The sequence below is a fragment of the Acinonyx jubatus genome, chromosome A2, assembly GCF_027475565.1.
Source record: "Acinonyx jubatus isolate Ajub_Pintada_27869175 chromosome A2, VMU_Ajub_asm_v1.0, whole genome shotgun sequence".
In the NCBI taxonomy this organism is placed as follows: Eukaryota; Metazoa; Chordata; class Mammalia; order Carnivora; family Felidae; genus Acinonyx; species Acinonyx jubatus.
This window is the reverse complement of record NC_069383.1, coordinates 149,718,589-149,746,000: the sequence shown is the minus strand read 5'-3', so window position 1 is coordinate 149,746,000 and position 27,412 is coordinate 149,718,589. Positions and strand designations below refer to the sequence as shown.

General features: G+C 43.8%; 1 protein-coding gene across 1 annotated transcript; it reads right to left on the bottom strand.

The window, feature by feature from the left end:
* Positions 1–63: 63 nt before the first annotated feature.
* On the bottom strand, positions 64–26,530 carry PRSS46P (serine protease 46). The gene is given in 5 exon segments (XM_015065674.3): positions 64–1,485; positions 19,970–20,124; positions 20,932–21,191; positions 21,372–21,549; positions 23,731–26,530. Coding segments are annotated over 5 exon segments (915 nt in total). The 5' UTR covers positions 23,813–26,530; the 3' UTR covers positions 64–1,245.
* Positions 26,531–27,412: the final 882 nt, after the last annotated feature.

Genomic DNA, 27,412 nt, shown 5'->3' with positions numbered 1-27,412 from the left:
TCAGGAATGATTTTTTGAAGATTAAAATTTTAAGCAGCAACCCCCCCCCCCCCCCCCCCCGACCATTCAGCAAATGCTCTTCTCTTATAGATCCATCCGCTTCGGAAAGACGGCACAGGAGGTAGGTGAGGTTTCTCCTCAGAGAAAGAGTGATGGTAACCAGCAGAGCCGCTGGGAGCAGAAGGCCACTTGAAGGTGGGTTGGAATTTGGGGAACATTTTGATGGCTCCGTGACACAGACAGATAACACAATTAAAAAGTGTCGTGATGAAATCCTATGGGGGGCTTAAAACTGTTAGGAAATTCTAGGTGACAGTGAAAGCAAGTCAGGACATTCTAACTTTTGCCAGGACCCGCTGTCTTGGGGGACACTCAGGCTGCCCGTTCAGTGCCCCAATCTCTGCGAAGACAGCAAATCACACCCGCTACGCTTTTGGCGCCCAAAGGGCAAGGGCTCTGAACCTGAGGCCCACCGGGTCTGAGCCGACCCCACGCCTACCTCCGCACGGAGGCAGGGCTCTGGCTCCCTGGGGCGTTGATGGAGGTCACTGAGGCGGCTTGGGAGCTCAGGGCGCAGTCACCTCACACGATTCATCCCAGCAAGTACTCTGCCTCCCCCCCCCCCCGTCACCATCCACCTCTGCCAGGGAGGGAGGAGGAACCGGTCAGCTTCTGTAGACCCTTAGGAGGATCTGAAGGGTTGGGAGAGGCTCACAGGTTCTGGAACAAAGTCCATAAATAGATCTGGTCATTGTGAGTTTCTTGGGAAGAGGCCAAATTCTCTTAGGAAGGCCCAGGGAAACTCTCGTCAGAGGCCCCAGGGAGGGCCATGGGGACCCGGGGAGTTGCTGAGGTGGTGACAGGATTAAGCAGGGTTTAGGGGTCACAGAGTCCCACCCCAAAGTTGGCAGAAGGGGAGAGCGCAGCCCCGAGGAGGGAAACATGGCCAGCACAAAGCACAAGTAAGCCCCTCAGGAAAGGCTCCCCTTGAGAGGACAGACAGGCCCCCCGGGGCTGCGGAGGCTCCGGAGGGTTCTGGCCACAGTCAAGAAGAAAGATGATGATTTCTGTGGCGCAAAACTCAAGAGCATCTTCATTGAACAACTCTGAACACAGCAGCTCTTGGACCCTCCCCCAAGGGCGCTCTGCCCTGATGTCACGTGTCCCCTGGGTCTCCACTTCTCCTGAGGGCAGACGGAGGGAGGAAGAAGTGGCCTCCGGGTGGGCCTGCCCTGGAAACACCACTCACAGGAGCCACATGGAGCCCAAGGACACCAGCAGGATGTGGCCAGTGACCGGGCTCAGGAAGGCAGCGCTGGCCCTGCTGATGAACCTCATGTCACTGATCTGCTTCTGGGTCCAGTAGGTGAAGTGGGGGGTGCTGGTATAGATGCTTGGGAAGCGTCGCTGGTTGCAGCGAAAGCTCCAGCTCACCAGGATCCAGGAGTTGTTCACCTGACACACGAGGGGGCTGCCAGAGTTAGCCTGTGGAGGGGAGGGGGGAGACGTGAGGGAGGCGGCAGGAAGGGAGAGCCTCGCTGCAGGCCCTGCCGAAATTCACACCTTCCTGGGCCATAGGCTTAGCATGAGCTGCGTTAGGCAAGTGCTGTCCCTGGTCACATGGCTATGAGCCTGCTCTGTGGCACAGAAGCTCGGCACCGGGGCCCTGGCTCAGGACCACACTGGCCTCTCTCTCTCTTCTCCTGCGACCTCTCTGACCAGAAACCCCGGGTCCTCTACCTCTGTCCTTCCTTAACTCGTGGGAGGCCTCCAAGGTGTTGCCCTTGACCACCTTCTTTCCTATACTCCTGCTTGCAGAGTGAGCGGTTTGAAATGCAAACCAGCCCCCTCCTTGTTGTGCAAAGCATTCTAAAGTTGATATGGAAGGACACTGGGCCATGAATTCCATGACAGGTCTGAGAAAAAAGAGCAAATTGGAGAGTCCGGCTGGTGGTAGATTTGACCTAGCAGAGAGTTAGATATATTTCAAAGCTGTGATTACAGAAACCGGCACTGGCATAAAAATAGGAAAATTGACCAATCATGCAATGGAGAGCCAACCTGATGTCTGCATGTGAGGAGATGTGGCACATGTTCCAGAAAGTTCTGGGAAAGGTGGTCTCTTGTAATGGTGGGAAAACTGATGAAGAAAAATGAACTTGGGTCCTGCCTGCCATAACAAAACCTCAGAGGAATTAAAACCCTCAATGTGAAAAGTTAAAAAGGTAAAGCTCATTAAAAACATGTAGGATCATGACTTTGACTTAAGATGAAGCATATGGTTTTTTAAAATTTTTTTTAACATTTATTCATTTTTGAGAGTGAAAGAGACAGAGCATGAGTGGGGGAGGGGCAGAGAGAGAGGGAGACAAGGAATCCGAAGCAGGCTCTAGGCTCCGAGCTGTCGGCACAGAGCCCGACGCGGGGCTCGAACTCACGGACCGTGAGATCATGACCTGAGCCAAAGTCGGATGCTTAACCAACTGAGCCACCCGGCACCCTGAAGCATATGTTTTAAAACAAAACTCGGGGCGCCTGGGTGGCTCGGTCGGTTAAGCATCTGACTTTGGCTCAAGTCATGATCTCACGGTCCGTGAGTTCGAGCCCTGCGTCGGGCTCTGTGCCGACAGCTCAGAGCCTGGAGCCTGCTTCGGATTCCGTGTCTCCCTCTCTCTCTGCCCCTCCCCCACTCATTCTCTCTCTCTCTCTCTCTCTCTCTCTCTCTCTCTCAAAAATAAACACTTTTTTAAAATTACATAAGACTCAAAACCCACAAACTTGAAGAAGGGAGATGTGTTGGGCTTAAGTACATCAAATTTATGACTGTTCAGTGAAGGACACCATATCGCATTGAAGATAGATGATGAATTAAGATAGGGCATTTATTCAGTCTAAAACCAACTAGAGGTCAATATTTAGTATATGTAAGGACACCCTGAACAGTAACAAACAGAGAAAGAGACTTGGGAGACTTCTGGGGAAGGTGATGGGAGTAGGAGGATCCTGGGCTCACGTCGTCCCATGGATACACCTAGAGAACACCCACATCAGAGTAAATAAACCAGAAAATGACCCAAAGCCTGGCAGAACAGACTCACCAGAGCTAAATGCAGAGAAAAGGTCACCTTGAAGAGGGTAGGAAGGGTGGACAGCCAATCAGGAGCCAAAATGACCTGCAATACTGTCTATGGGAGGAAGGGATGCCACAGGTGCAGGGCAGGGAGAGGAGCAGACCCCACACCAGGCACCCCAGGCATAGGGGATCCCCACTGGGAAAATGAATCATCCTCATACATTTGGCTTTGAAAACTAGAGGGGCCTAACTTTGTTGGTTCTTGCAAGCAGTAGAGCTTAATAGAACTTTAAAAATCAGTGGCTCAGCTCTGGGAGAGCCAGAGGGTAATAGGAAACTGAGTCTTTGCTCTTAAAGAGATGGCATAACAAACAGCCAGGGAGATACAGCACAGAAGGAGCAGCTTAAAAAACACCTAGGGTATATGAAAAGGAGACGTACTTACTAATCTCAGAGTGTGTGCTGGAGGGGCAGGGATCTTTGGGAGACTTCTCCAGGAACAAAAGGGCTGGCAGGTGCCGCCTGCCTCTCCTACCCCCCAGCCTAGATATACAGACACCTGCAGGAACCAGCTCATTGAGAACACTCTCCACCTAGTTTGCAAACTAGGTGCAAACCCCTGCATTCACCCCTGCATTCTCCTATGGACACGCCCCCTCTATCCCAGCTGGCCTCAGCAGTTTTCCCAGGCAGCCACAGCTCACCCTCCTGCAGTGACGAGCACAGCCCTTGCCGGCATTGGGCACCCCACATCACATTCTCCTATAGACACACTCCCTCCAACACGCCCTTGGCAGGAGACAATCCAAAGCAGTGCCACAGCCTAGCAGGGTGCCAGTACCACTCCAAGGTGACTCCTGCCCCAGGGAGAGGGGAAGATAACCACACATACCAGTCCATCAGCGGTCCCAGCAGTGGACTGAGGGCAGACATCTGATCTGACAGCAGGCCCCACCCACTGATGAAAGTTTTCAGGGGATGACACAGGGAAAATACCCAGCGATTCAGTGCTACCACAGTTCTTGCAAACGCCTGGACTGGCTCAACTCAAGCTGAAGGCAGCCCCAGACTGACCCACTAACAACACAGAGACCAAACCCTACCCACAACAGGCAAAGAGGGCCATTGCAGGTGACTGGACTGAAGGCAAACATGGCTCAGCCACAACAGTCGGGTGCACACAACACACATAGGGGACACCCCTGAAATGCCAGGTTCTGGTGAACAGGGGATATTGCAGTGCAGGGCACAACAGGACCTCTTCTTCATAAGTTTGCTACTTTCAAGAACAGGAGACACAGCTGACTTTCCTAACACAAAGAAACAGACACAGAGAGTTAGACAAAATGAGGAAACAGAGGAATATGTCCCAAGTGAAAGAACAGGAGGACAAAATCACAGCAAGGGAGCTACACAAAATAGAGATAATATGTCTGATAGAGAATTCAAAGTAATGGTCATAAAGATACTCATTGGACTTGACAAAAGATTGGAGGACCCCAGTGACCCCCTCAACAAAGAGACAGAAAACAAAAAAGAATCCATCAGAGATAAAAAAAAAAAAAAACACTCAAATAAATGGAATTAAAAATACATTAGAGGGAATTAATAGTAGACTAGAGGAAGCAGAAGAATGGATCAGTGACCTGGAGTACAGAATTATGGAAAGCAATCAAGCTGAACAGGAGAGAGAAAAATACAAGTGGTCAACAGACACATGAAAAGATGCTCAACATCACTCATCATCAGGGAAATACAAATCAAAACCACATTGAGATACCACCTCACACCAGTCAGAGTGGCTAAAGTTAACAACTCAGGAAACAAGAGATGGTGATGAGGATGTGGAGAAAATGGAACCCTCTTGCATTGTTGGTGGGCATGCAAACTGGTGCAGTCACTCTGGAAAACAGTGTGGAGGTTCCTCAAAAAATTAAAAATAGAATTACCCTACAACCCAACGATAGCACCACTAGGAATCTATCCAAAGGATACAGGAATGCTGATTCATAGGGGAACATGCACCCCAATGTTTATAGCAGCGCTATCAACAATAGCCAAATTATGGAAAGAGCCTAAATGTCCATCAACTAATGAATGATGTGGTATAGGGGCCCCTGGGTGGCTCAGTCGGTTGAGCATCCAACTTCGGCTCAGGTCATGATCACGTGGATCATGAGTTCAAGCCCCATGTCAGGCTCTGTGCTGACAGCTCGAAGCCTGGAGCCTGCTTCAGATTCTGTGTCTCCCTCTCTCTCTGCCCGTTCCCTGCTCGTGCACTGTCTCTATACTCTCAAAAATAAGTAAACATTAAAAAAAAAGAAGGAGATGTGGTATATATATACAATGGACTACCACTAGGCAATGAAAAAGAATTAAATCTTGCCATTTGCAACATCATGAATGGAACTGGAGGGTGTTATGCTAAGTGAAATAAGTCAGTCAGAGAAAGACAAATATCATATGATTTCACTCACATGTGGAAGTTGAGAAACTTAACAGAAGACCATGGGGGAAGGGAAAGAAAAAAATAGTTACCAACAGAGAGGGAGGCAAACCATCAGAGACTCTTAAATACAGAGAACAAACTGAAGGTTGATGGGGGTGGACCACCAAGCTAGCCCTATACGAAATGTTAAAGGGGATGCTTTAAGTGGAAAGGAAAGACCATAGCGGGAGTAAGAAAAGTACTTACTTAAACCACAAAAGCAGTAAAAACTATATCTATAAAAATCAGTCAAGGGACTCACAAAATAAAAGGATGTAAAGTATGACACCATCTACCTAAAATGTGGGGTGCTAGCGGGGATAAGAAGAAAGAATGGGTTCAAACTTAGGTAACCATCAACTTCATATAGACTGCTATATGCAGAAGATGTTACATACAACTCTAATGGCAAACACACATCAAAAACTGGTCATAGATATGCAAAAAACAAAAAGAAAGGAAGCCAAGCATATCTAAAAGCCAGCAAACTGTGAGAGAAGAGAGTAAGAAAAAAATCAGAGAACTACAAAAATCATAAAACAAGTTAACGAAATGGCAACACATACACAGCTACCACTAATTACTTAGAATGTAAATGGACTAAATGCTCTGTCACATTCAGTGACGGAACAGACAAAAAAAACAAGAGCCATCTGTATACTGCCTACAAGAGACTCATTTCAGATTGAAAGATGCATGCAGATTGAAAGTGAGGGGATGGGGAAGCAGTGATCATGCATATAGAATTGGGGGAAAATGGGGCACCTGGGTGGCTCAGTCAGTTGAGCGTCTGACTCTTGGTTTCAGCTCAGGTCATGATTTCATGGTTTGTGAGATTGAGCCCCACGTCAAGCTCCAGGGCACTGGTGTGGAGCCTGCTTGGGATTCTCTCACTCCCTTTCTCCTGCCCGGCTTGTGCACATGCCCTCTCATGCTCTCTCTCTCTCTCTCTCTCTCTCAAAATAAATAAACTTAAAAAAAAGAGTTGGAAAAAAAAAAAAAAGCTGAGGTAGAAAAAGAGTTGAGGGAGACACAAGAGTGTCCACTCCAGTTGCCAGCTCCCTGACAGTTTGGCAAGGCAGGGAACCCCTCATCCCCCAGGAGCACTAGAGGAGGGAGATGTGGTCGAACTTGGCAAGGTTTAAATCAAATTGATTTTTAAATCGAGACTTGTAATCAGACAGGGCGTATAGTAACTAAAAGTGACTGAAAACTGTATACTCTGCCCCAAATGATGTTTGGGGGAGGGAAGAAGCTTTGACATAGGACATGTGGAGGGGAGTGACTTGAAAAAATAAAACCATTTCATGTGGATTCTCTAACAAATTGAGACTCCTCAGCAAACAAATACGGGAGGGGATATGTAGCACAATATCATTTATGCAAGTTAAAATACACATTCAGCAACACTATGCATTTTTCAGAGATGCAGACATCTTTAAAGAGATGTAAGACAGAGATTTGAGTAGGTGCCTTTGCAGGGCAAGAATATGAAAGATGAGGGGAAAATCAAGACACTGATAATCAAGCTAATGATAACGTGAGGGCCGTTCCCCAAGAGAGATTTACTGGACTCTGGGAGCTCAGAGAAAAAGAGAACTCAGAATAGTGGAGAGAGAGAGAAATCTCAAAAATGGACATTCTCTTACCACAATGAAATAAAACCAGAGCCCATAACAAAATGGGAACTACCCCATCAAAGGAAAAGTTAATTTTCAAAAATGTTGAAGTAAAAACAGAATTAAAATCCACGATTGTTGTGTAGGGCAAAAAGAATACCACGTGTGGCAAAGTCCGGGGGATAGGGGCCTGAACTGCACACGGAAGAGTCCCAGTCTAAATATTTTTACCGAACAAGAGAGAATGAAACTAAGTTATTCATTATTATCATCAATTATGTATCCCTGCACATTCAGCTCAAGACACTTGAAAAGGAATTAATAAAGACAGAAAGGAGAACATCCATGCATTAGAAAGCAGAAAATCATAGCCTTGAGAAGTTAAATCAAGAGGTCATTCTTCAAAAACAACACAATAGCGGGAGGGCGGGTGGCTCAGTCGGTTGAGCGTCTGACTTGGGCTCAGGTCATGATCTCGCGGTCTGTGAGTTCGAGCCCCGCGCTGGGCTCTGTGCTGACAGCTCGGAGCCTGGAGCCTGCTTCAGATTCTGAGTCTCCCTCTCTCTCTGCCTCTCCCCTGCTCACGCTCTGACTCTCTCTCAAAAAATAAACACTAAACAATTTTTTTTTAAACAACAAAATTGATTAGCACCTTGTAAATCTTTCCAAGAAAAACAGAAAGAGAAGGAGATGCAAATACTTTGTGGCATGAGTAGAAAAGAGGCTAGAACTGCATCCAGGGAAAATACACTCCCTCAGAATCTGAAGAGTGTAACTTCCTCTTTACGTATTTAAATTCTGGATGAAATGAGTAATTTCTAAGAAAATGCAAATCATGTAAGTCCAATAACCATGGGCAAAACAACTTGAAATACTGTCCACAAACTACCCCTCAAAGGAAAACAGGCCCACGTGGTTTCCTGGGTAACTTCTCCCCGGCATTCAAGGAGCAGGTAATTTATGTTTTTCAAATGTTCCAGAACATGGACTAATTATTTTTCAAGGGAAGCGTAGTCTTGATTCTATGCCTTGATACAGGGGGTGCCTTTCTCAACACGCCTTTAAAAGGAGCCCAGCCTCACTGGAGGAAGAAGACAAAACACAAAGGCCGTGTGGGTCGTGCTGTGTGGATGGTGCCCCACGGGACCCTCCCTTCCCAGGCCAGTACCCTTCCTGGGCCCTGCACCCACACTGTCCTGTGCCTGGCCCAGGGCCCAGCACGGGGTGTCTGTTGGATGAAGGAACAAATGAAACACGTTCTAAAACAAGACATTATAAATCTGAATCCGACCTATGAAGGAAAAAAAAGTACACCATGAGCGGGGAGGGCGATCCTGCACGCGGGGGACACAGATCTGAGGGAATCTGTTCATGGAGCTGACTCAGCACATCCCATCAGAGCATGGAGTCATCCTGACAGCTACAGAAAACACATTTTAGGAAGCAGGGCATTCATTCCTGAAGTAAAAATGCCATAGCGGAACAGGAAGGAGTGGCTCTCTCCCTGAAAGACGATATGCCAGATGAGCACCACGCTTCATGATCAAGTGTGAGAAGCGCGTCCAAGAAGGTCGGCAACAAGAAAAAACACAGCTCCATTCCAGGTCGCTCAGAGGAGAAGTGCCCAAGGCAATGAAAAAAGTAAATATCGTGGAAATAAAAGAGGCAACATCATTGCTAATGGCAGCTCATAGGAGTGTAGGCCTGGAAAGCCCCAGAGAGTCAACTAAAAACTCTTAGGTAGAACAGAAGAGCTCAGCTCACCCTTTTCAACAAGAGGAGGAGTCTGGGGATGGAAGTGAAGAAAGTGAAAGTGAAAGGAAGGTCTCATCCTGCTGAGGAGGAAGCTGAAGATGCCAATGAACTCTGGGTGTTCATATATTAATATTAAATGTTAAATATGAGCACGGAAAATGCAAGGTGACCGGTAGCAGACTGAAATTGAGACATGACAAATTGCAAACCAACAGCAGAAAGGTGGAGTGGAAAACAAAATCAACCCAAAAGGCCAGGTGGGGGAACAAAATGCAACATTCTTTTTGGTAAATGGATTAAAGGATATTCTCCAGATGTACCAACAAAAACAGCATCCAGGTTTATGCTGTTGAACAAGAAACAAACTTAAAACAAAATGGCATATGGGATGCCTGGGTGGCTCAGTCAGTTGAGCATCCAACTCTATTTTATTTTTATTTTTTTTAATGTGGATTTATTTTTGAAGAGAGAGAGAGAGAGATGGAGCATGAACGGGGGAGGGGCAGAGAGAGAGGGAGACACAGAATCTGTGTCAGCACAGAGCCCGATGTGGGGCTTGAACTCACAAACCGTGAGATCGTGACCTGAGCCGAAGTTGGATGCTTAACTGACTGAGCCACCCAGGCGCCCCAAGAGTGTGCGACTCTTGATCTCAGCGTTGTGAGTTGGAGCCCCACAGTGAGTATAGAGACCACTTAAAAATAAAACCTTAAAAAAAAAGAAAGAAAAAAGAAATGCCCCCTTTATTATATCCTACATTCCCATCTTGTTTTGGTCTGTTTCTGCCTCTTGCAGTCTCATTCCTTTGCCAACACCACTCTTAAATTATTGTAGCTTTTGAATTCTTGTTTTTCTTTTGTATGTGGTAAGGCAAGTCCTCCTTCATTATCCTCCTTTTAAAGAATTTGCCTGGCTGTTCTCCCACGTTCATTCCAACTGAACAATTTTAGAATAATGTCAAAAAGAAAATCATGTGGCAATGTTGGTGGAAATTAATAGATTAACTTAGGGAAAATAGACTATTTTGTTCTATTTCTTTCTGTCTAGAGTGAGGGGTTTACAGCTTTCTCCATATAGTTACTGCCTGATGCTGCTTAAGTATATGCTTATGTGTTTTGTATGTCTGCTGTGAGCAATATGTTTTCTTTCATTATATTTTCTGCTTAAATATATATACATTTATATATACATATTTATATATATACATTATATATTTCTATATATGTATATATATACACACAAGGTAAATATATTATAAGGTAATATATATATACACAATATATATGTATATGTATATACAAATACATGTATATATATACAAGGTAAATATATATATTTAAATATATATAGTTACAATATGTATATATTCAAGGTAAATATATATATATTTAAATATATATATTTACAATATGTATATATACAAGGTAAATATATGTATTTACAAATGTGTGTGTGTGTGTATATATATATATATATATATATATATATATATATATATATATATAGTGTGTGTGTGTGTGTATTTACCTTGTAACAAGCATCCTTTCTGGATCTAGTTGATTCTCTTTAATTTTGTAGGTCCAGAGACCATCATCTATAAATAGTAATCAATTTACCTCCTTCTTTTCAACATGTGTACTTCTTATTTTTCTTGTCTACTACAGTGTAAGAACTATATTTCAGAACAATTAGTCTGTCTTCCAGGAGACACTGTGCCTTTTTTTTTAAAAAGGAACTTTGTTTTATATTTTAGAGAGAGAGAGCAAGTGCGAGCCAGGGAGAAGGGCAGAGGGAGAAAGAGAATTCCAGGCAGGCTCCACACTCAGGGCTCAATGCAGGGCCTGATACAGGGCTCAATCCCACGACCCCGAGCTGAAATCAAGAGCTGAATGCTCGGGGCACCTGGGTGGCTCAGTCGGTTGAGCATCTGACTTCGGCTCAGGTCATGATCTCATGGTTTGTGAATTGGAGACCCACAACGGGCTCTTAGGCTCTGTGCTGACACAGATTCTGTGTCTCCCTCTCTCTCTGCCCCTCCCCACTCACGCTCTGTCCCCCGTTCACGCTCTGTCTCCCTTTCTCTCTCAAAAATAAATACGCATTAAAAATTAAAAAATAAAAAAAAATAGTCGCACACTCTTCTGAGCCTGCCAGGCTCCCCTAAAGGGGGCATTTCTATTCACTGCCCCAAAACACATTAAAAGCATTCAATAAAAGATAATTTACATAACTGGCTATGTTTAGAGAAAAATAAAATGGATGCCTTCTCTCGACCTTCCAGATGAAACAAAATTAAAATATTTAAAGAAAAGAATTGAGAACACGTATGAGTGAATAATTTGTCTTAGGGTGGGAAAGGTACTTCTAAGCATAGCACAAAAATCACTATCATCAAGGGAAATAATGATAAAATTTTAAATGACCTATGGAAAAAAAATCCACACTGAAAAAAGGCAAATGATGGACAAATAGGGCAAAATATTGTGAACCATGTTATAAATGGTTAAAATTTCCAGTTCCCAAAGTTTTTAATAACTTTTTTATTTTGAAATAATTTGAGACTCACAGAGAAGTTGCAAGTATAATATTTTTACCCAGATTTACTAATTGTTCATGTTGTACCATATTTGTTTTATAATCTTTCCCCATACGTGCATGTGTATATGTATGTATGTATGTGTGTGTGTGTGTGTATAGATACACATATATATATACACCATTTTAAATTAAGTTGAAAAGACATGATGCTCCTTCCTGATAATTACTACAGCATATAATATCCAGAATGTTTACAAATCAATAAAAACAAAAGTAGTTTAATAGAAAATCGTGAGCCAATGGCAGGGAAAAGTGTAAATGGTACACTGAACACAGCAAGCATCTTTATCTAGACTCCCTTTGTCATTTTACAATTGATTTAGAAGGTGAGTTCTTTCTCTGACCCTGGGTAAACACTTGGGCAGAACCAGAAGGTTTTGCTCCCTGTGATTAATGTAATCATAGGCGCTATGAGGACACTGTCTCATAAACATATCTCCGTTCAGAAATCAGAATATGCGTTCCCACACAATAATTACAACGCCAGACTTGATTTAAAGTAAGAACTTTTCCCCACTGCTGTCTAAGGCTTTTGGACGCCTGGGAAGGAGGAAGCCAGATCCGCTCCCCTCTCCCCCCCCCTCCCTTCCTGCTCCTTCCCTTCAGCAACCGCTCCAACCCCATCTTGCTAACCTGTTTCCTGAACCTGCCAAAGTTAAAGCTGGAGGGTGGGGAAACAAGAAAACCAGCTTATCCCCCAGGTACTTCCTGCTCTCTGGGTCTTGAGCAGATTGACAGCTGACTCTGCCCCTGAGTGGGCACATATCACACTCCCTGAATGATCTTGTTGAAACCCCTCCCAGGAGATCTGACACCCCACCCCCATCCCTTAAAGGGGGAAGGGTGAGCACACGGGAGCAGCTCTTTCCAGAGAAATCCTCCTCATAAAATCACCTCCCACTCTACTCTCTTGACCCTTTGGTATGTACACATAGTGGAATGTCACACAACTCTCTTTGAACCCTGATACATACTGTATTTTGATGACTTCACTGAAACTTCCTATTTAATATCCTGTTGCACCAGCAATTTACAAAATTGCTTGATTTCATGAAATTAAAGCAAAAATAAAAGTTTTAGTCTCCCAGAGGAACAAAAGTTAAAATAAAAATAATGCCTAATGCTGATGATGATGTAGAGAAAAGGGCACTCATATACTGTTGGTATTAGTGTAAATGGGTCAAAATATTTGAGGAGGCTAATTTGTCTGTATCTCTTAAAATGTTAAATGTGCATACAACTGCTCTTGTAATTACACTTCTAAAAATTTATTTTAGAGAAATACTTGAACAGATGTGCAAAGATCTATGAACAAAGATTTTTACTCTAGCATGGCAGAAAAATATTGAAATGAGTTCAGATGTCTATCAGTAGAATGGTTAAATAGATCATGACACAGCAATATGAAAGAATTACTATTCAGTATTCAACGAGAATGGAAGGCATTTATATAGATAGTCCAAGACAGTCCAAGATCTATTTCAAGTGCAAGTAAAAAAGTTGAATAAAATTATAATACAATCTTTCATTAAAAATAAAAACTAGAGGGGCGCCTGGGTGGCTCAGTTGGCTAAGCGTCCAGCTTCGTTCGGGTCATGATCTCACGGTTTGTGGGTCTGAGTCCCATGTTGGCCTCTGTGCTTACAGCTCAGAGCCTGGAGCCTACTTCAGATTCTGTGCGTGTGTGTGTGTGTGTGTGTGTGTGTGTGTGTGTCTTTGCCCCTCCCCCGCTTGCTCTCTGTCTCTGTCTCTCTCAAAAATAAATATTAAAAAAGTTAGAAATAAATAAAAACTAGAAAACAACCCTAAAACTTATTTAGGGTTTCATATATGTATAGAAAAGAAATGTTAAGGATAGAAGCTAAATAACTTAGGGTGGAAATTTCTGGAGAGTTTGATTATAGGAGAGTCTCATTTTCTAATTTTTGCATTTATGTACTACTGTTTAAAGGCAATGCATCCATTTCCTTTCAAATCACACCCTATGTATATATTCTTAAGTAAGGTAGTGATAATTGAATTCACAACAGTACAGAATTTAAGAGATGAAACCAACGTTTAGTTAAAAGATAAGTTTTGGGCACCTGGGTGTCTCAGTTAAGCATCTAACTCTCGATTTTGGCTCAGGTCATGATCATAAGATCAAGTCCCGTGCCAGGCTCTGCACAGGCAGTGTGGAGCCTACTTGAGATTCTCTCTCTCCCTCTCTGTCCCTTTCTCTCTCTCTCTCTCTCTCTCTCTCTCTCTCTCTCTCTCTCTCTCAAAATAAATAAAATTTTTTTAAAAAGATGATTTTATGGTTTTAAATACTTCAAATGCAAAACTAGAAAGGGTAAATCCTTTTGTCCAAGAAGACAGAAAAAGAAAACCAAATCAAGCCCAAAGGAAGCAGAAGAAAAATTAATAGAAATAAATAATAATGAAATAAATGTTTAAAACTTAACTGCATACCAGGCTGCCAGGCAAGTTACAACATATTCCATTTAACTGGTATCGCCATAGAGCCTATTTTATGACCACACAGAAATTGGGTTGGAAATCATTAACAAAACAAATAAGTACACATGTATTTGAAAATCAAAAAAACACACTTCTAAATAAGTCATGGGTCAAAATGAAATAAGAATGGGAATTATAGAAAATATTTAGAGCCGGATAACAGTAAAAATGCTACATATTAAAATATGTGGCATTAGGCTAAAGCATTTACTAAGAGGGGAATTGGTATCCTTAAATACTTGTATTAGAAAAGACAAAAGTAAGGGGCACCTGGGTGGCTCCGTCAGTTAAGTGTGAGGCTCTTGATTTTGGCTCAGGTCATGGTCTCAAGATCTGTGAGTTCGAGCCCGGCATAGGGCTCCATGCTGACAGTGCAGAGTCAGCTTGGGATTCTCTCTCTCCTTCTCTCTCTGCCCCTCCCCCACTCACACGTGCTCTCTTTCTCTCAAAATAAGCTTTAAAAGAAAATTAAAAAGTCCAAAACTACATTGGATGTCTTCTTTATCTATTCATCTATGGATGGACACTTGGGCTGCTTCCGTATCTCGGCTATTGTAAATAATGCTGCAATAAACATAGGGAGGCATATGTCTTTTCAAATTAGTGTTTTCACTATCTTCAGATAAATGCCCAGCAGGAGAATTAATGAATCATAGAGTAGCTCTATTTTTAACTTCTTCAGGAAACTCCATACTTATTTCCACAGTGGCTGCACCAGTTTGCATTCCCACCAATGGTGCAAGAGTGTTCCGCTTTCTCCACATCCTTGCCAACACCTGTTGTTTCTTATGTTGTTGATTTTAGCCATTCTGACACGTGTGAGGCGGTATCTCATCGTGGTTTTGGCTTGTATTTCCCTGATGATGAGTGATGTTGAGCATCTTTTCATGTGTCTGTTAGCCATCTGTATGTCTTCTTTGGAAAAAAATGTCTATTCAGGTCTTCTGCTCATTTTTTAAATCAGACTGAGTTTTTTGGAGGGTTTTTTTTGGGGGTGGGTTTTTGGTTTTGGTTTTTGGTGTTGAGTTGTATGAGTTCTTTACATATTTTGGATACCAACCCTTTCTCAAAAATATCATTTGCAAATACCTTCTCACATTCAGTAGGTTGCCTTATCGTTTTGTTGATGTTTTCCTTTGCTGTGAGAAGCTTTTTTAGTTTGTTGTAGTCCCAAGTGCCTTAATTTTGTTTTGCTTTTGTTGGCTTTGCCTGAGGGGGCAGATTCAACAACAAATTGCTAAGACTGATGTGCAAGAGTTTACTGCCTATGTTTTCTTTTAGGAGTTTTATGGCTTGGGGTCTTACCTTTAGATCTTTAATCCATTTGGGGCTCATTTTTGTGTATGTTGTAAGAAAGTGGTCAAGTTTCATTCTTTTGCATGTAGCTGTTTGGTTTTCCCAACATTATTTATTGAAGGGACAGTCTTCCCCATGGTATATTCTTGCCTCCTTGGATTAACTATTGATTTGTATCTATTTTTGTTTCAGTACCATATTCTTTTGATTACTCTAGCTTTGTAGTATAGCCTGAAATCTGGGATTGTGATACCTCCAGTTTTTTCTTCTTTCTCAAGACTGCTTTGTCCATTCTGGATCTTTTGTGGTTTTATACAAATTTTAGTATTTTTTATTCTAATTCTGCAAAAATTACTATTGGTATTTTGATAGGGATTGCATCAGATCTGTAGATTGCTTTGGATAGTATGGACATTTTAATGATTAATTCTCCCAGTCCATGAGCATGGTATATCTTTCCATTTATTTGTGTTATTTTCAGTTTCTTTCATCAGTGTCTTATAGTTTTCAGAGTACAAGTCTTTTACCTTTGGTTAAATCTATTCCTAGGTATTTTATTCTTTTTGATGCAATGATAAATGGAGCTGTTCTCTTAATTTCCTTCTGCTACTTCATTTTTAGTGTATAGAAATGCAACATATTTCTTTAATTTTGTATCCTGTAACTTTACTGAATTTCTTTATTAGCTCTAATAGTTTTTTGATGGAGTCTTTAGGAGTTTCTATACGTAGTATCATATCATCTGCATATAGTGACAGCTTTATTTTTTCCTTACTAATTTGGATGCCTTTTATTTCTTTTGTTTGTCTGATTGCTGTGGCTAATCTTCAGTACTCTGCTGCATAAAAGCAGCAAGATAAAGTAAAAACCAGGTGAAATTTTTAAAAATAAAAAATAAATAAATTGGCAAGTGAACATCCTTGTCATTCCTGACCTTAGAGGAAAAGCTTTCTCTTTCTCACCACTGAGTAGGATGTGCTGTGGGTTTGTCATATATGGTCTCTATTATGTTAAGGTATCTTCCCTCTATACACACTTTGCTAAGAGTTTTTACCATGAATGGATGTTGAATTTTGTCAAATGCTTTTTCTACATCTGTTGAGATGATCATATGATTTTTATCCTCCATTCATTAATGTGGTATATCATGTTGATTGATTTGCAGATACTGAACCATGTTTGCATCCCTGGAACAAATCCACTTGATCAGGTGAATGATACTTTTCCTGTATTTTTTAATTCAGTTTGCTAATATTTTGTTGAGGATTTTTGCTTCTATTTTCATCAGGGCTATTGGTCTGTAATTTTCTTTTTTTATAGTGTCTTTGTCTGGTTTTAGTATCAGGGTAGTGCTGGCCTTGTAGAATAAATTTGGAACCATTCTTTCCTCCTCAACTTTTTGGAATACTTTAAGAAAGATAGGTATTAACTCTTCTTTAAATGTTTGATAGAATTCATCTGTGAAGCCATCTGGTTCTGGACTTTTGTTTGTTGGGAGTTTTTTGATTACTGATTCACTTTCACTACTAGTAATCAGCCTGTTCCAATTTTTTTTTCCTTCCTGACTCATTCTTGGAAGATTGTATGTTTCTAGGAATTTATCCATTTTCTTTGTATTTCTGTGGTGTTGGTTGAACTTCTCTTTCATTTCTGATTTTATTTGAGTCTTCTCTCATTTCCTTGATAAGTCTAGCTAAAGTTTATCAATTTTACATTTTCAAAGAGCCAGCTCTTAGTTTCACTGATCTTTTCTATTGTTTCTTCAGTCTCTATTTTATTTATATCATTCCAATATTCATTATTTCCTTCTACTTTGTTCTTATTCCTTCCTTTGTTCTTATTCTCGTTCCTTCCGGTGTAAAATTAGATCGTCTCAGATTTTGTTTCTTGATGTAGGCCTGCATTACTATAAACTTGCCTCTTAGAACTGCTTTTTAAAGCATTCCCAATTTTGTTTATTTTCTTTGGAAAAACTGCTCATTACTTTCAGTGTTATGTTATTGTTTATTCCGGTCTCTATTTATTTCTGATTTTTTTATCTCCTTCCTCTACTAAATCTCAGCTGTTTCTTCTTTTTCTGGTTCCTTGTGGTGTAATGTTGTTTATTTGAACTTTTCCTCTTTATACAAGCATTTATAGCATAAATTTTACTCTAACATCTGCTTTTGCTGCATCCCATAGGTTTTGGAATATTGTATTTTCCTTTCTTTTGAGACATATTTTAATTTGCCATTTTATTTCTTATTTGGCCCATTGCTTGTGCAGTAGTGTGTTAATATTTACATATTAAATATTTAATATACACATTGTAGATTTTCCAGCTTCGTTTTACCGTTGTTGATCTTTAGTTTTATACCACTGTGGTTGGAAACTATCCTTGGTATGATTTCAGTCTTCTTAAATTTGTAATATTTATTATGTCTCTTTTTGTGGGATTTAACCAGAGGATTCTTCTATGTGTACTTGAGGAAAATGTGTATTCTATTTTTGTTGGGTGGAATGTTTTATATTTATCTTTTAGAACCATCTATTCTGAAATATGCTTCAAGTAGAAAAAATGTTCTTGTTGGAAAAAAGCGGTAACTTTAACTGAGGGTATTCATTTAAAATAAAACATGTCAGAGGGGAGGTGGGTGGGGGGTGGGTGGAACAGATAAAGGGGATTAAGAGTACACTTATCATAATGAGCACTGAGTCATGATGTATGAAATGGTTGAATCACTATATTGTACACCTGAAACTAATATAACACTGTATGTTAACTATACTGGAATTAAAATTAAACACTTAATAAATTTTTTAAAAAACTGCTTTTGCTGCATCTCAAAGATTTTGAACCATTGTATTTCCATTTCCACTTGTCTCGAGGTATTTTTTAATTTCCTCTTTGATTTCTTCATTGACCTGTTATTTATTTGGTAGCGTGTTGTTTAGCCTCCACATTTCTGTTTTCTCCAGTTCTGGTTTTGTTTTGTTTTTTTTCTTGTCACTGATCTCTAGTTTCATACTGTTGTGGTCAGAAAAGATGCTTGATAGGGTTTCGGTCTTCTTGAATTCACTGAAACTTGCTTTGTGGCCTAACATGTGATCAAGCTCTCCTGGAGAATGTTGTATGTGCCCATGAAAAGGAAGTGTATGCTGCCGTCTTTTGTTTTTTGATGGAATGTTCCATATATATTTTTTTTCTGTATATTAAGTCCATCTGGTCTTGACTTCAATAAAATCTAAACTGCTGCTCAGCAAAGGACAGTGTAAACATAATGAAAAGATAAATTAAAGAACCGGGACAAGATATTGGCCATATACACAAGGAACACGGAACCAAGATCCAAAATATAAAATACAATAAAAAGAAAAAGGCAAACAATAGAAAATGTGCAGAACAGCTGAGTCAGTGATTCATAGAAGAAGAGTCACGAATGGAGAATGCACACAGGAAGCGACGCATAGCTGCACTGGCCACTGGGGACACACGCTGCAGCCACAACGGGATACTATTGCTCTGTTTCTCATCTAACAGGATGGAAAACGTCTTATAGTCTGACAATACCAAAGATGTTGCCAACAATATGGAGCAGAATTCTCAAACACTGATGTAAGAATATGGATTAACACGATCCCTTTGGAAAACAACTGGCAGTAACAATTTTAATTTTTTTAATGTTTTATTTATTTTTTTGAGAGAGACAGGGACAGAATGCAAGGAGGTTAGGGGCAGAGAGAGAGGGAGACACAGAATCCCAAGCAGGCTGTCAGCACAGAGCCTGATGCGGGGCTCGAACCCACAAGCCGTGAGATCATGACCTGAGCCAAAGTCAGACACTCAGCCAACTGAGCCACTCAGGCGCCCCTTAATATTTTTTTTCTATTGAGAGAGAGAGAGAGCAGGGAATGGGCAGAGAGAGAGAGAGAGAGACAGAGAATCCCAAGCAGGCTCCATGCTGTCAGTGCAGAGCCTGATGTGGGGATCGAACTCATGAACCACGAGATCATGATCTGAGCTGAATCAAGAGTCAGATGCTCCACCAACTGAGCCCTCCAGCGCCCCAGCAAAAACTATTAAAGATGAAGGCATGCACAGCCTATGACCCCCCAGTTCCCTGCAGGACACATCCTGTCGAGAAATTCTGGAACACGTAAATAGGGAGATGTGTGTAAGAATATTCAGAGCAGCGGTTTGTGATATGAAAAAAAACCCCTGAAAACCACCTCAATGCTATAAACAATAGAGTGTATAAATTGTGACATGGTCACAAGAGAATATCCTAGCTCGAGATGTCAATTAATGAATGAGAGCTACACTTTTCAATAGGGATAAATCTCAAAAACAATGTTGAACCGAAGATGCAAGAGACAGACACACGCTTACGGAACGATGCCATTTATGAAAACCAGTTCTGCCAGCACCGGGCCCCCATCTGGGCATGTGACTGATGTTCAGAAATGTCCAAGAGACCTGAAGAGCACTGCCATTATTACCATTATTGTGGACAGGCACAAGGAGTTTTTTCACCCTATTTTACAGACTTGGAAACTGAAGGCCAAGGAAAGGAGACCTTCCTCAGGTCACCCAGTGCCGTGTGAGAAGGAAGACGCGATCCCTGAAAGTCCCCTGCCTCCCCTGGGCCACACACCCTGCACCTAACAAGAGTCCATGCCCAATTCTGAGGAGGCACACAGCATGTCCTTCCCAATGAACTTCTCTTTCTTCAAGAAGAGAAACTGGTACTGCTGACGGCAGATACCGTTGCTAACGATCCTGACGGCCACAAGACTGTAGGGGCTACTTGAGGTTTCTGAAGAGACAGAGAGAGAGACAGAGAGAGACAGAGAGATCCTGCCTCATCATCCCCTCAACTATCTGACACATCTCCGTCTTGAAGTTGTCCACATTCACCAGGGTTGTGAGACAGGGCTACTGTCCCGGGATGGTGATTTATAAAGGCCCCATCCCACAGCCTGACTTTTGAAACACCCAAACTCCTTAGAAAGACCAAGCAAAAGCCTCCCAGGGGGCTCAGAGCAGCATCTAAGCCCTGAATGAGGACCAGGAGAGACTACTGCAATAGTTCAGGTTTCAACAAGGGTGAAACCCTGCTCCACGGCTACCTGCCAAGGTGTCAAGACCCAGGAGCCCAAAATGTGCCATCCCCTGGAGGGCAGGATCCCACAAACACTCCTCAATTCAAGGGCTCTAGGGTGGCACCAACCAGGGATTATTGGTGCCTCGAGGTAACAAGTATGTATGATGGCTGTCCAGTGCCTCAACACTTCCTGAGATCATGGCCCATGTGCCACTTGTAGACAGGGAATCCCATTAGTGGCCCAGGATTAATTTCCCTGCCATGCTGCAAGGTGAGGGGTTGGCACTGGATTTAACTCTGGGAACTGAGGCCCACATAGCCCATGTGTGTCCTTTACACTAGAGCACTATGGATCTCTTCCTATCAGCAAAGGTCAGGATAGTGTGTAGCAAGCGTAAGTGCTCGGGAATGTTCGCTGAGGGACTGAAAGAGTGAAGAAGGGAATGAACAAACGAGCCCACGTCAGAGCTGTGTTCCGAAGAGGCTGCAGTCTTGGGACCTCTGCCTGCCTTTACTCACCTTGTTCATTTTTATGTCCCCACCCGATCACCCAGCACATGGTCCCGAGCGAGAGCTTGAATTTGGTGTTGGGTAGGCAGACAGGCTGGATGAGGGGGGACCAGGAGATGGGGTCCCTGAGCTTCAGGAGGGCAATGTCCTGGGATAGGAGGTTGTGGAAATCCTCGTGGATCACGATGCGAGTGAGCAGGAGCCAAGTGCCATTTTCTGAGACCTGCTGGACTCCCACCCTCACGGAGTACTTTTTGGGGTCCTTGGATCTACAGGGCCATAGGTAGGAGGCAGATTGCCAGCAGTGAGGCCATACGTGGTTGCAGACACACAGACTGAGCACAGGGTAACCCAGCCAGGCCCCTACTCCCAGATCCCCAGATCTACTGGGCACCATCCCCCACGCCAGAAAGCAAAGCCCCTGGGAACGGCTGGCCACCCCGACTGACCTCTCTAGGCAGTGCGCGGCCATGAGGACCCACTGAGGGTGGATGAGGGAGCTGCTGCAGATGTACGCGCCCAGAAACAAGATGCTCACCTGCCATGGCCACTTGCCTACCTCTACCAGCTTCCCCTTCACCATCTTGCAGGCGATGTTGGTGTGACCACAGGCCTGGAACCAGGGATCTAAGGAAAAAGGTAGAAAGGGGGCCATGCCAGGCCCGTGCAGACTCTCAAGACCACTGCACACGGCAGCAGACTATCGAGGAAGAGAGAGCCCCATTCTGGCCACCACACATGTGGGGAAGGGCTTCGCATACAGCCCTGCAAATGACAAAGGCCTAGAGGCAGCAGATGCCCCACATGTTAAAGCAGTCCCCCACACAATGGGAACTGGACGGCCACCACCCCCAGGGTTTCTCTCTGCCCGCTCGTTTACACAAGCAGATGGCTAGGGGAGTGAAGGAGGAGACTCATCTGAGGAGCAAGTTGCCAGTCAAGGGATAAGTGATGGGGCACGAGTGAGCAGGACGGCTTACGGCTGTGGTCAGAAAGCAATGGACAGTGATGTCGCCTGGTACAACTCCAGCGCCTGCCTTCGCAGGTCACCTCCCCAAGGTGTGCTCTCTGTGACCATATGAGAAAGTGAGTAGAGATGCTTGTCAACACCCTCCTTGCCCCGCCCCACCCCCAACAGCAGGAGTGGGAGAAGAGGGAGCTGCGCTGAACTGGTTTAAGACTGAGATCTTGAACTGGACCATCTCGGACTGGTATTTAATAACTGAACATAGAGGACAGGAGAGGGAGAGATTCTGCAGCAAAGGTTGGAGACCAAGATTAAAGACAAATAAAAAGGGTTTTTTGGATCTAGCCTGCTGTCAAGGTTGGACTGGCCAACAAGCTGCTAACATGCAGTCACAGATCCTCATGGAGGCAAAGCTAGACATGTGTTTATGACGTCAGAAGCTGGCATGATTCCAGAAAGTCTGTTTCCCTCAGCAGCTCAGTGTGCAATGCCAAGCAGGGCATCAGGGACTCAGAAGCAGTAACCAAGGCCTGTCCTTGCCTAGGGAGGGTCCATGACGGCGGTGGAGGGGTCCACTGATAAACAGACAAGGTTAATAGCCTATGATGACCCCGACACATTAGTGGAAACATCTGGTGTGCCCTGCCTCACAGGAAACCCCCCCCCACACACACACACACCATTGATGTTTTGGCTCATTCTGCTATGTCCCAGGGCTCCTGGTACCATCAGGTGTAGATGGTCAGCTCCCTTGCCACAGACTTCCGTGGCTAAATACCTTTACCCTCAACCAGGGTCTTCCCCACGGGCCCCCACATCTTCACTGAGTTTTGTCCTGCCTTGCTTTCTCAAGACTCCACTCTTGCCCATGTCCCTATCCAATGGATTGCTGTCCTATTTTCCATTTACCCCCAAGGGGGTGCCGCATTTCCAGCTCTTCTCACATGCTGTGGTAGGTCCGTGGCTACCTTGTGATTCGGATTACAGCCTGCCCCGATGGGGGCTGTTCCACTTTGGGAGGGAAGAGGAGTTCCAGAGGCTTGCCCTCTCCTTTCTCACAAACCTGAGGGCCCCGTGGAGCTAGGGTCCTGCAGAATGAGCCTCACCACCTAAAAAGTGACAGTCCTAGGGGGCGGGGTTGGGCTTCACCGCCACACTCCGCACCCTCAGTGTGTTCCCCAGGCTCGGGGAACAACACTCCTCAGAGCTCACATCCAAAACACAGACTCCCACCTCCTTACAAAGGATTTGCAGGATTCAGCCTGGAGATGCCAGCACCAAGGACAGCGGTTCAGTCAGAGGGGAGCCATGATGGATTGTTTCGGGGTGTGAGGTGTCGCGGATCAACCTCGCCATAGACACGGCATCACCATCACACACACAGGGAACACTCAGTGGCTAGAGTCTACTGAAAACCAGTATTGAACCCTGGCTCCACAAGCCACCTAAGTCCCCTGGGCCTTGGTTTCCCGTTGTGAAATGGAGACACTGGTAAAGGCCACCTCACAGGGTGTTGAGACCTTACAGAGGGTGAACAGTCACTCATACCTCACACATTGTCATCCTAAGTCCTGGTTCTCCTAGATTGCACCTCCCAAACAAGCTCATCTGATCCCCGTCTGTTAGCTTGTTCCCCGATTTCTAACAAGACTCTTCCCTCGTGTTCATGGTCACCCTTGCCAACTGGAAGTGCTTCGACACTATCTGGGCCCCTAAGTTGGTACGCTGTGCAGTCTGGTGAGGATGTGCCCATCAGGATATGGGCAAATTCAGGAAGGAGGACAGAACCCAGGCAAAGACACCCCCTCCCCTGCCCCTCTCCCATGTCCCAAAAGCCCTACCTTCTGAAAAGAGGGAATTTCCAAGTTTGGCAGAAGGAAATGGAGATGTGAGGCTCTGAAGATCTCCTGGCCCACATGCCATGGCTAGCAGGTGCCTGACCTACACTGGCCCTCATAATAGGATGTGGGGGCAGGGTGGGGCAGAGCATCTCTACTGTGTGAGAATTCTAGAACTCACGGTTTGTTTATTCACGGTAGCAGGGACTGGGTCTCTGCCCCAGGGTTTGGGGCTCACTCAGCTAGGGCAGCGGCAGGATCCTGAGAAGGAGACAGTGCGGTCATGGCAAGGTCCCGCTGGGGCCACAACGGAGGCTGCTGCTAGGCACCTCCCTGGAATGATGCCTCTGGTACCCTGAGCCCATGACAGCACCTGCCATCTGGCCCACAACAGTACCCCCCGGGCTCAGCCTTGGTCTTGATGCTGCCCCTCTATGCCCAATCCTGAGCCCATGACAGCACCTGTGGACCCCAGTGCCCAGTCCAATGTCCTTCATGAAACCCTCTTCAGGGCACCCGGGAGGTGTGGAAACTGAGGCACTGAGAAGGAGATGGCTAGTTCCTGCTGTGGGTGACTGAATAGAACTGGAGTTTTCTTTTTCCCACAGGCTCTGCATTTTCAAGAAAACAGCTCCTGGGTAGAGGGAGGCCCAGTGTTTGGGGCCGTGGAACATGGCTTTCTAAGAGGAAGCAGCTTGTAAGCCTGGGTCTTCAAGAGTCATCAGAACAAATGACTTGGGTCCCCTTCCCACCACCCCACTGAGGTCCCTCCCCAGGGCTCCCATGCTCCTCACACTGTCCTTTAGGACCACTCCCTTCTGCCGCACCCCATCACCACTACTGCCGAGGGCTCAGGGTAACGAAGCTGCTCCCAACACTGCTGGGGGAGGGGGATGGTCCAGGCCACTGCTGTCCCCACTCTGGGATCATTTAGTAAAGCAAAGTATGTGCCCCACAACCTGCATGTCCCCTTCTGCTTGTGTGCCCTCCAAACAGGCATGCACAGATACAGCAGGAAAGATCCAAGAGATGGCTCACGGCAGTGCTGCTGGATAGAGCCCCAACCGGAAGCTACCCGACAGCCATCAAAGGTGGGATGGAAGGGGCGGCTGGGTGGCTCAGTTGGTTAAGCACCTGACAGTTCGTGGGTTCGAGCCCCATGTCAGGTCCCATGTGCTGACAGCTCAGAGCCTGGAGCCTGCTTCCCATTCTGTGTCTCCCTCTCTCTCTGCCCCTCCCTGCTTGCTCATGCTCTCTCAAAAATAAATAAACGTCAAAAACAACTTTTTTAATTAAAAAAAAAAGGCGGGATGGAGGCTCACAATTATTCACCCAAACGAAAGTGGACCACCACACGCAGCAACACAGCCAATCCCATCAACGTACTGCTGAGGGAAAGAAGTCGCACATGAAAAGGTACATACTGTATGAAACCAAAAACAGAGACACATGGCAGAAAATCAAGGAAATGATTATCCCTACAATCAGATTTACCCTAGGGGGAGACGGAGTAGGAGGGAGAGGGGGGGAAAAAAGAAGAAAGAAAGAAAAGAAAATCCAGAGAAGAAAAACCCTATCTACTCTTCTGCCTTTGTGGAAAATAATACTCTGGGGGGATCAGTCAATGAAACAAAGTAAGACAATTCAATGAAGACCATCATATCTATCATCATTACCAATGTGAATACAACCCTCTACTTTTAAAAGTAAAAGATCTTACAGTGGGTAGGAAAAAAGTCTACTCATGTGCTACTTATCAGGGACCCACCTAAAACATACTGACACGAAGCAGTTGAAAGCAAAAAGACAGGCAAAATATAGTAAGTATATACAAGTGAAAATAGAAATGGCAATGTTTATCTCTAGAAATGTGATTCAGGGGGTGCCTGGGTGGCTCAGTCAGTTAAGCGTCTGACTCTCGATCTCAGCTCAGGTCTTGATCTCAAGGTTGTGAGTTCAAGCCCCACGTTCGGCTCCACACTGGGTGTGAAGCTAAAAAAGGAGGAAAGGCAGGAGGAAGGAAAGAAGGAAAGAAAGAAACAAACAAATGTGATTCAGGACAAAAGCTTCAAACAGAAAAAGAAAGTTACTTTGTGTTGGGAAAAGATGAAAATGCCAATGACTACATAACACCATAGAGTTCTGTCCACTGATCACATTGCATCAAACCTAGAAAGCAAAGTCAATCAGCGTTGTGTGACAAACTGAAAAACCTACCTGTAGGGGACAGCCTTCTCCAGTTCCGTCTTTGGGGGATGGAATTTCTATAAAAATCAACCGCACACTAGACTACTAAGAACATCACAATAACTTCCCTAAAAGCTGAACAGTTTGGGCCACACTTTTATACCATGATGCAATCAATGAAACAAAGATTTAATAACAAGAGTGAGCAACTTATCTGAAGTTTTTAAAAATAAACTTCGTTAACTTATTTTGAAGAAATAACATTCTATAAACTCTTTAGAAAAATGTTAGTAATTAGAGCAATGCGTTAAAAACTTACTAGGTGTGTTCAAGGCAAATCCACAATCTTAAAGGTATTTATTATTGAATAACAAAGAATGAAAGTGAATTAAATGCTCAAACCAAGAAACTACAAAAGGTCTAAAATGAATCCAAGGAAAACCTTTAGGAAACATATACAAAACATAAAATTATATATCCCCTCATCAGTTAGAACAGCAGAGTTAGGAATGGATTCTATGATCCAGATCTTTGAAAAAGCAAATACCATCAAAGGCAAATTTTATATGGATAGGGTATAAGCCACCACAATGGTACAGTGAACATGTACTTTGCTCTCTTAGCAACATAGCTTTGAAAGAGAAAGCAAGAATTGCTAGAACTGAAAAAAGAAGTCTTTTTTTTTAATGTTTATTTATTTTTGACAGAGAGAGAGACAGAGCATGAGCGGGGGAGGGGCAGAGAGAGAGGGAGACACAGAATCGGAAGCAGGCTCCAGGCTCTGAGCCGTCAGCCCACAGCCCGACGCAGGGCTCGAACTCACAGACTGCGAGATCGTGACCTGAGCCGAAGTCAGAGGCTCAACCGACTGAGCCACCCAGGCGCCCCTAAAGAAATCTTAACTCTTGTGGTAAACCTCTCAGAAATCAACTGATTATATAGACATAAGATATCTGAAGTGTCGAGAGGATCTGAATAATACGATCAACAAACCTGATTCAAGCAGTTATGGCTAGAACTTTGTTTCAAAAGACACAATGCTTTCATTTCAAACACACATGAAACACTCACTAAAAACTGACCAAATACTAGGCACAAATAAAACCCCAATAAGTTCCAAAACACAACAGTAATTAAATCCACATTGTGATACGAGTTTTAATAGCGGAGAAGAAAGGAAGTCCCCATCCTCCCCCAAACAATCCATCAGGAAATTAAAGAGCACCTTCTATGTACACCTTGCATTAAATAAGAAGTATAGCATGAGGTTTAGCAACGATATTTACTGATAAGTTTTGCCTAATTGTTCCCCGTGTAATCCCCAATTATAACAAACCATCACTTTTTCAGATTAATAGGATATGGTGGAAAGTCTGGGTTGCAAAATATTTTGAAATAAATTCTATACAAAAAATAATCATTCTTTTTAAAGTTTATTTATCTATTTATTTTGAGCAGGGAGGTGCAGAGAGAGAGGGAGAGCGAGTTTCCCAAGCGG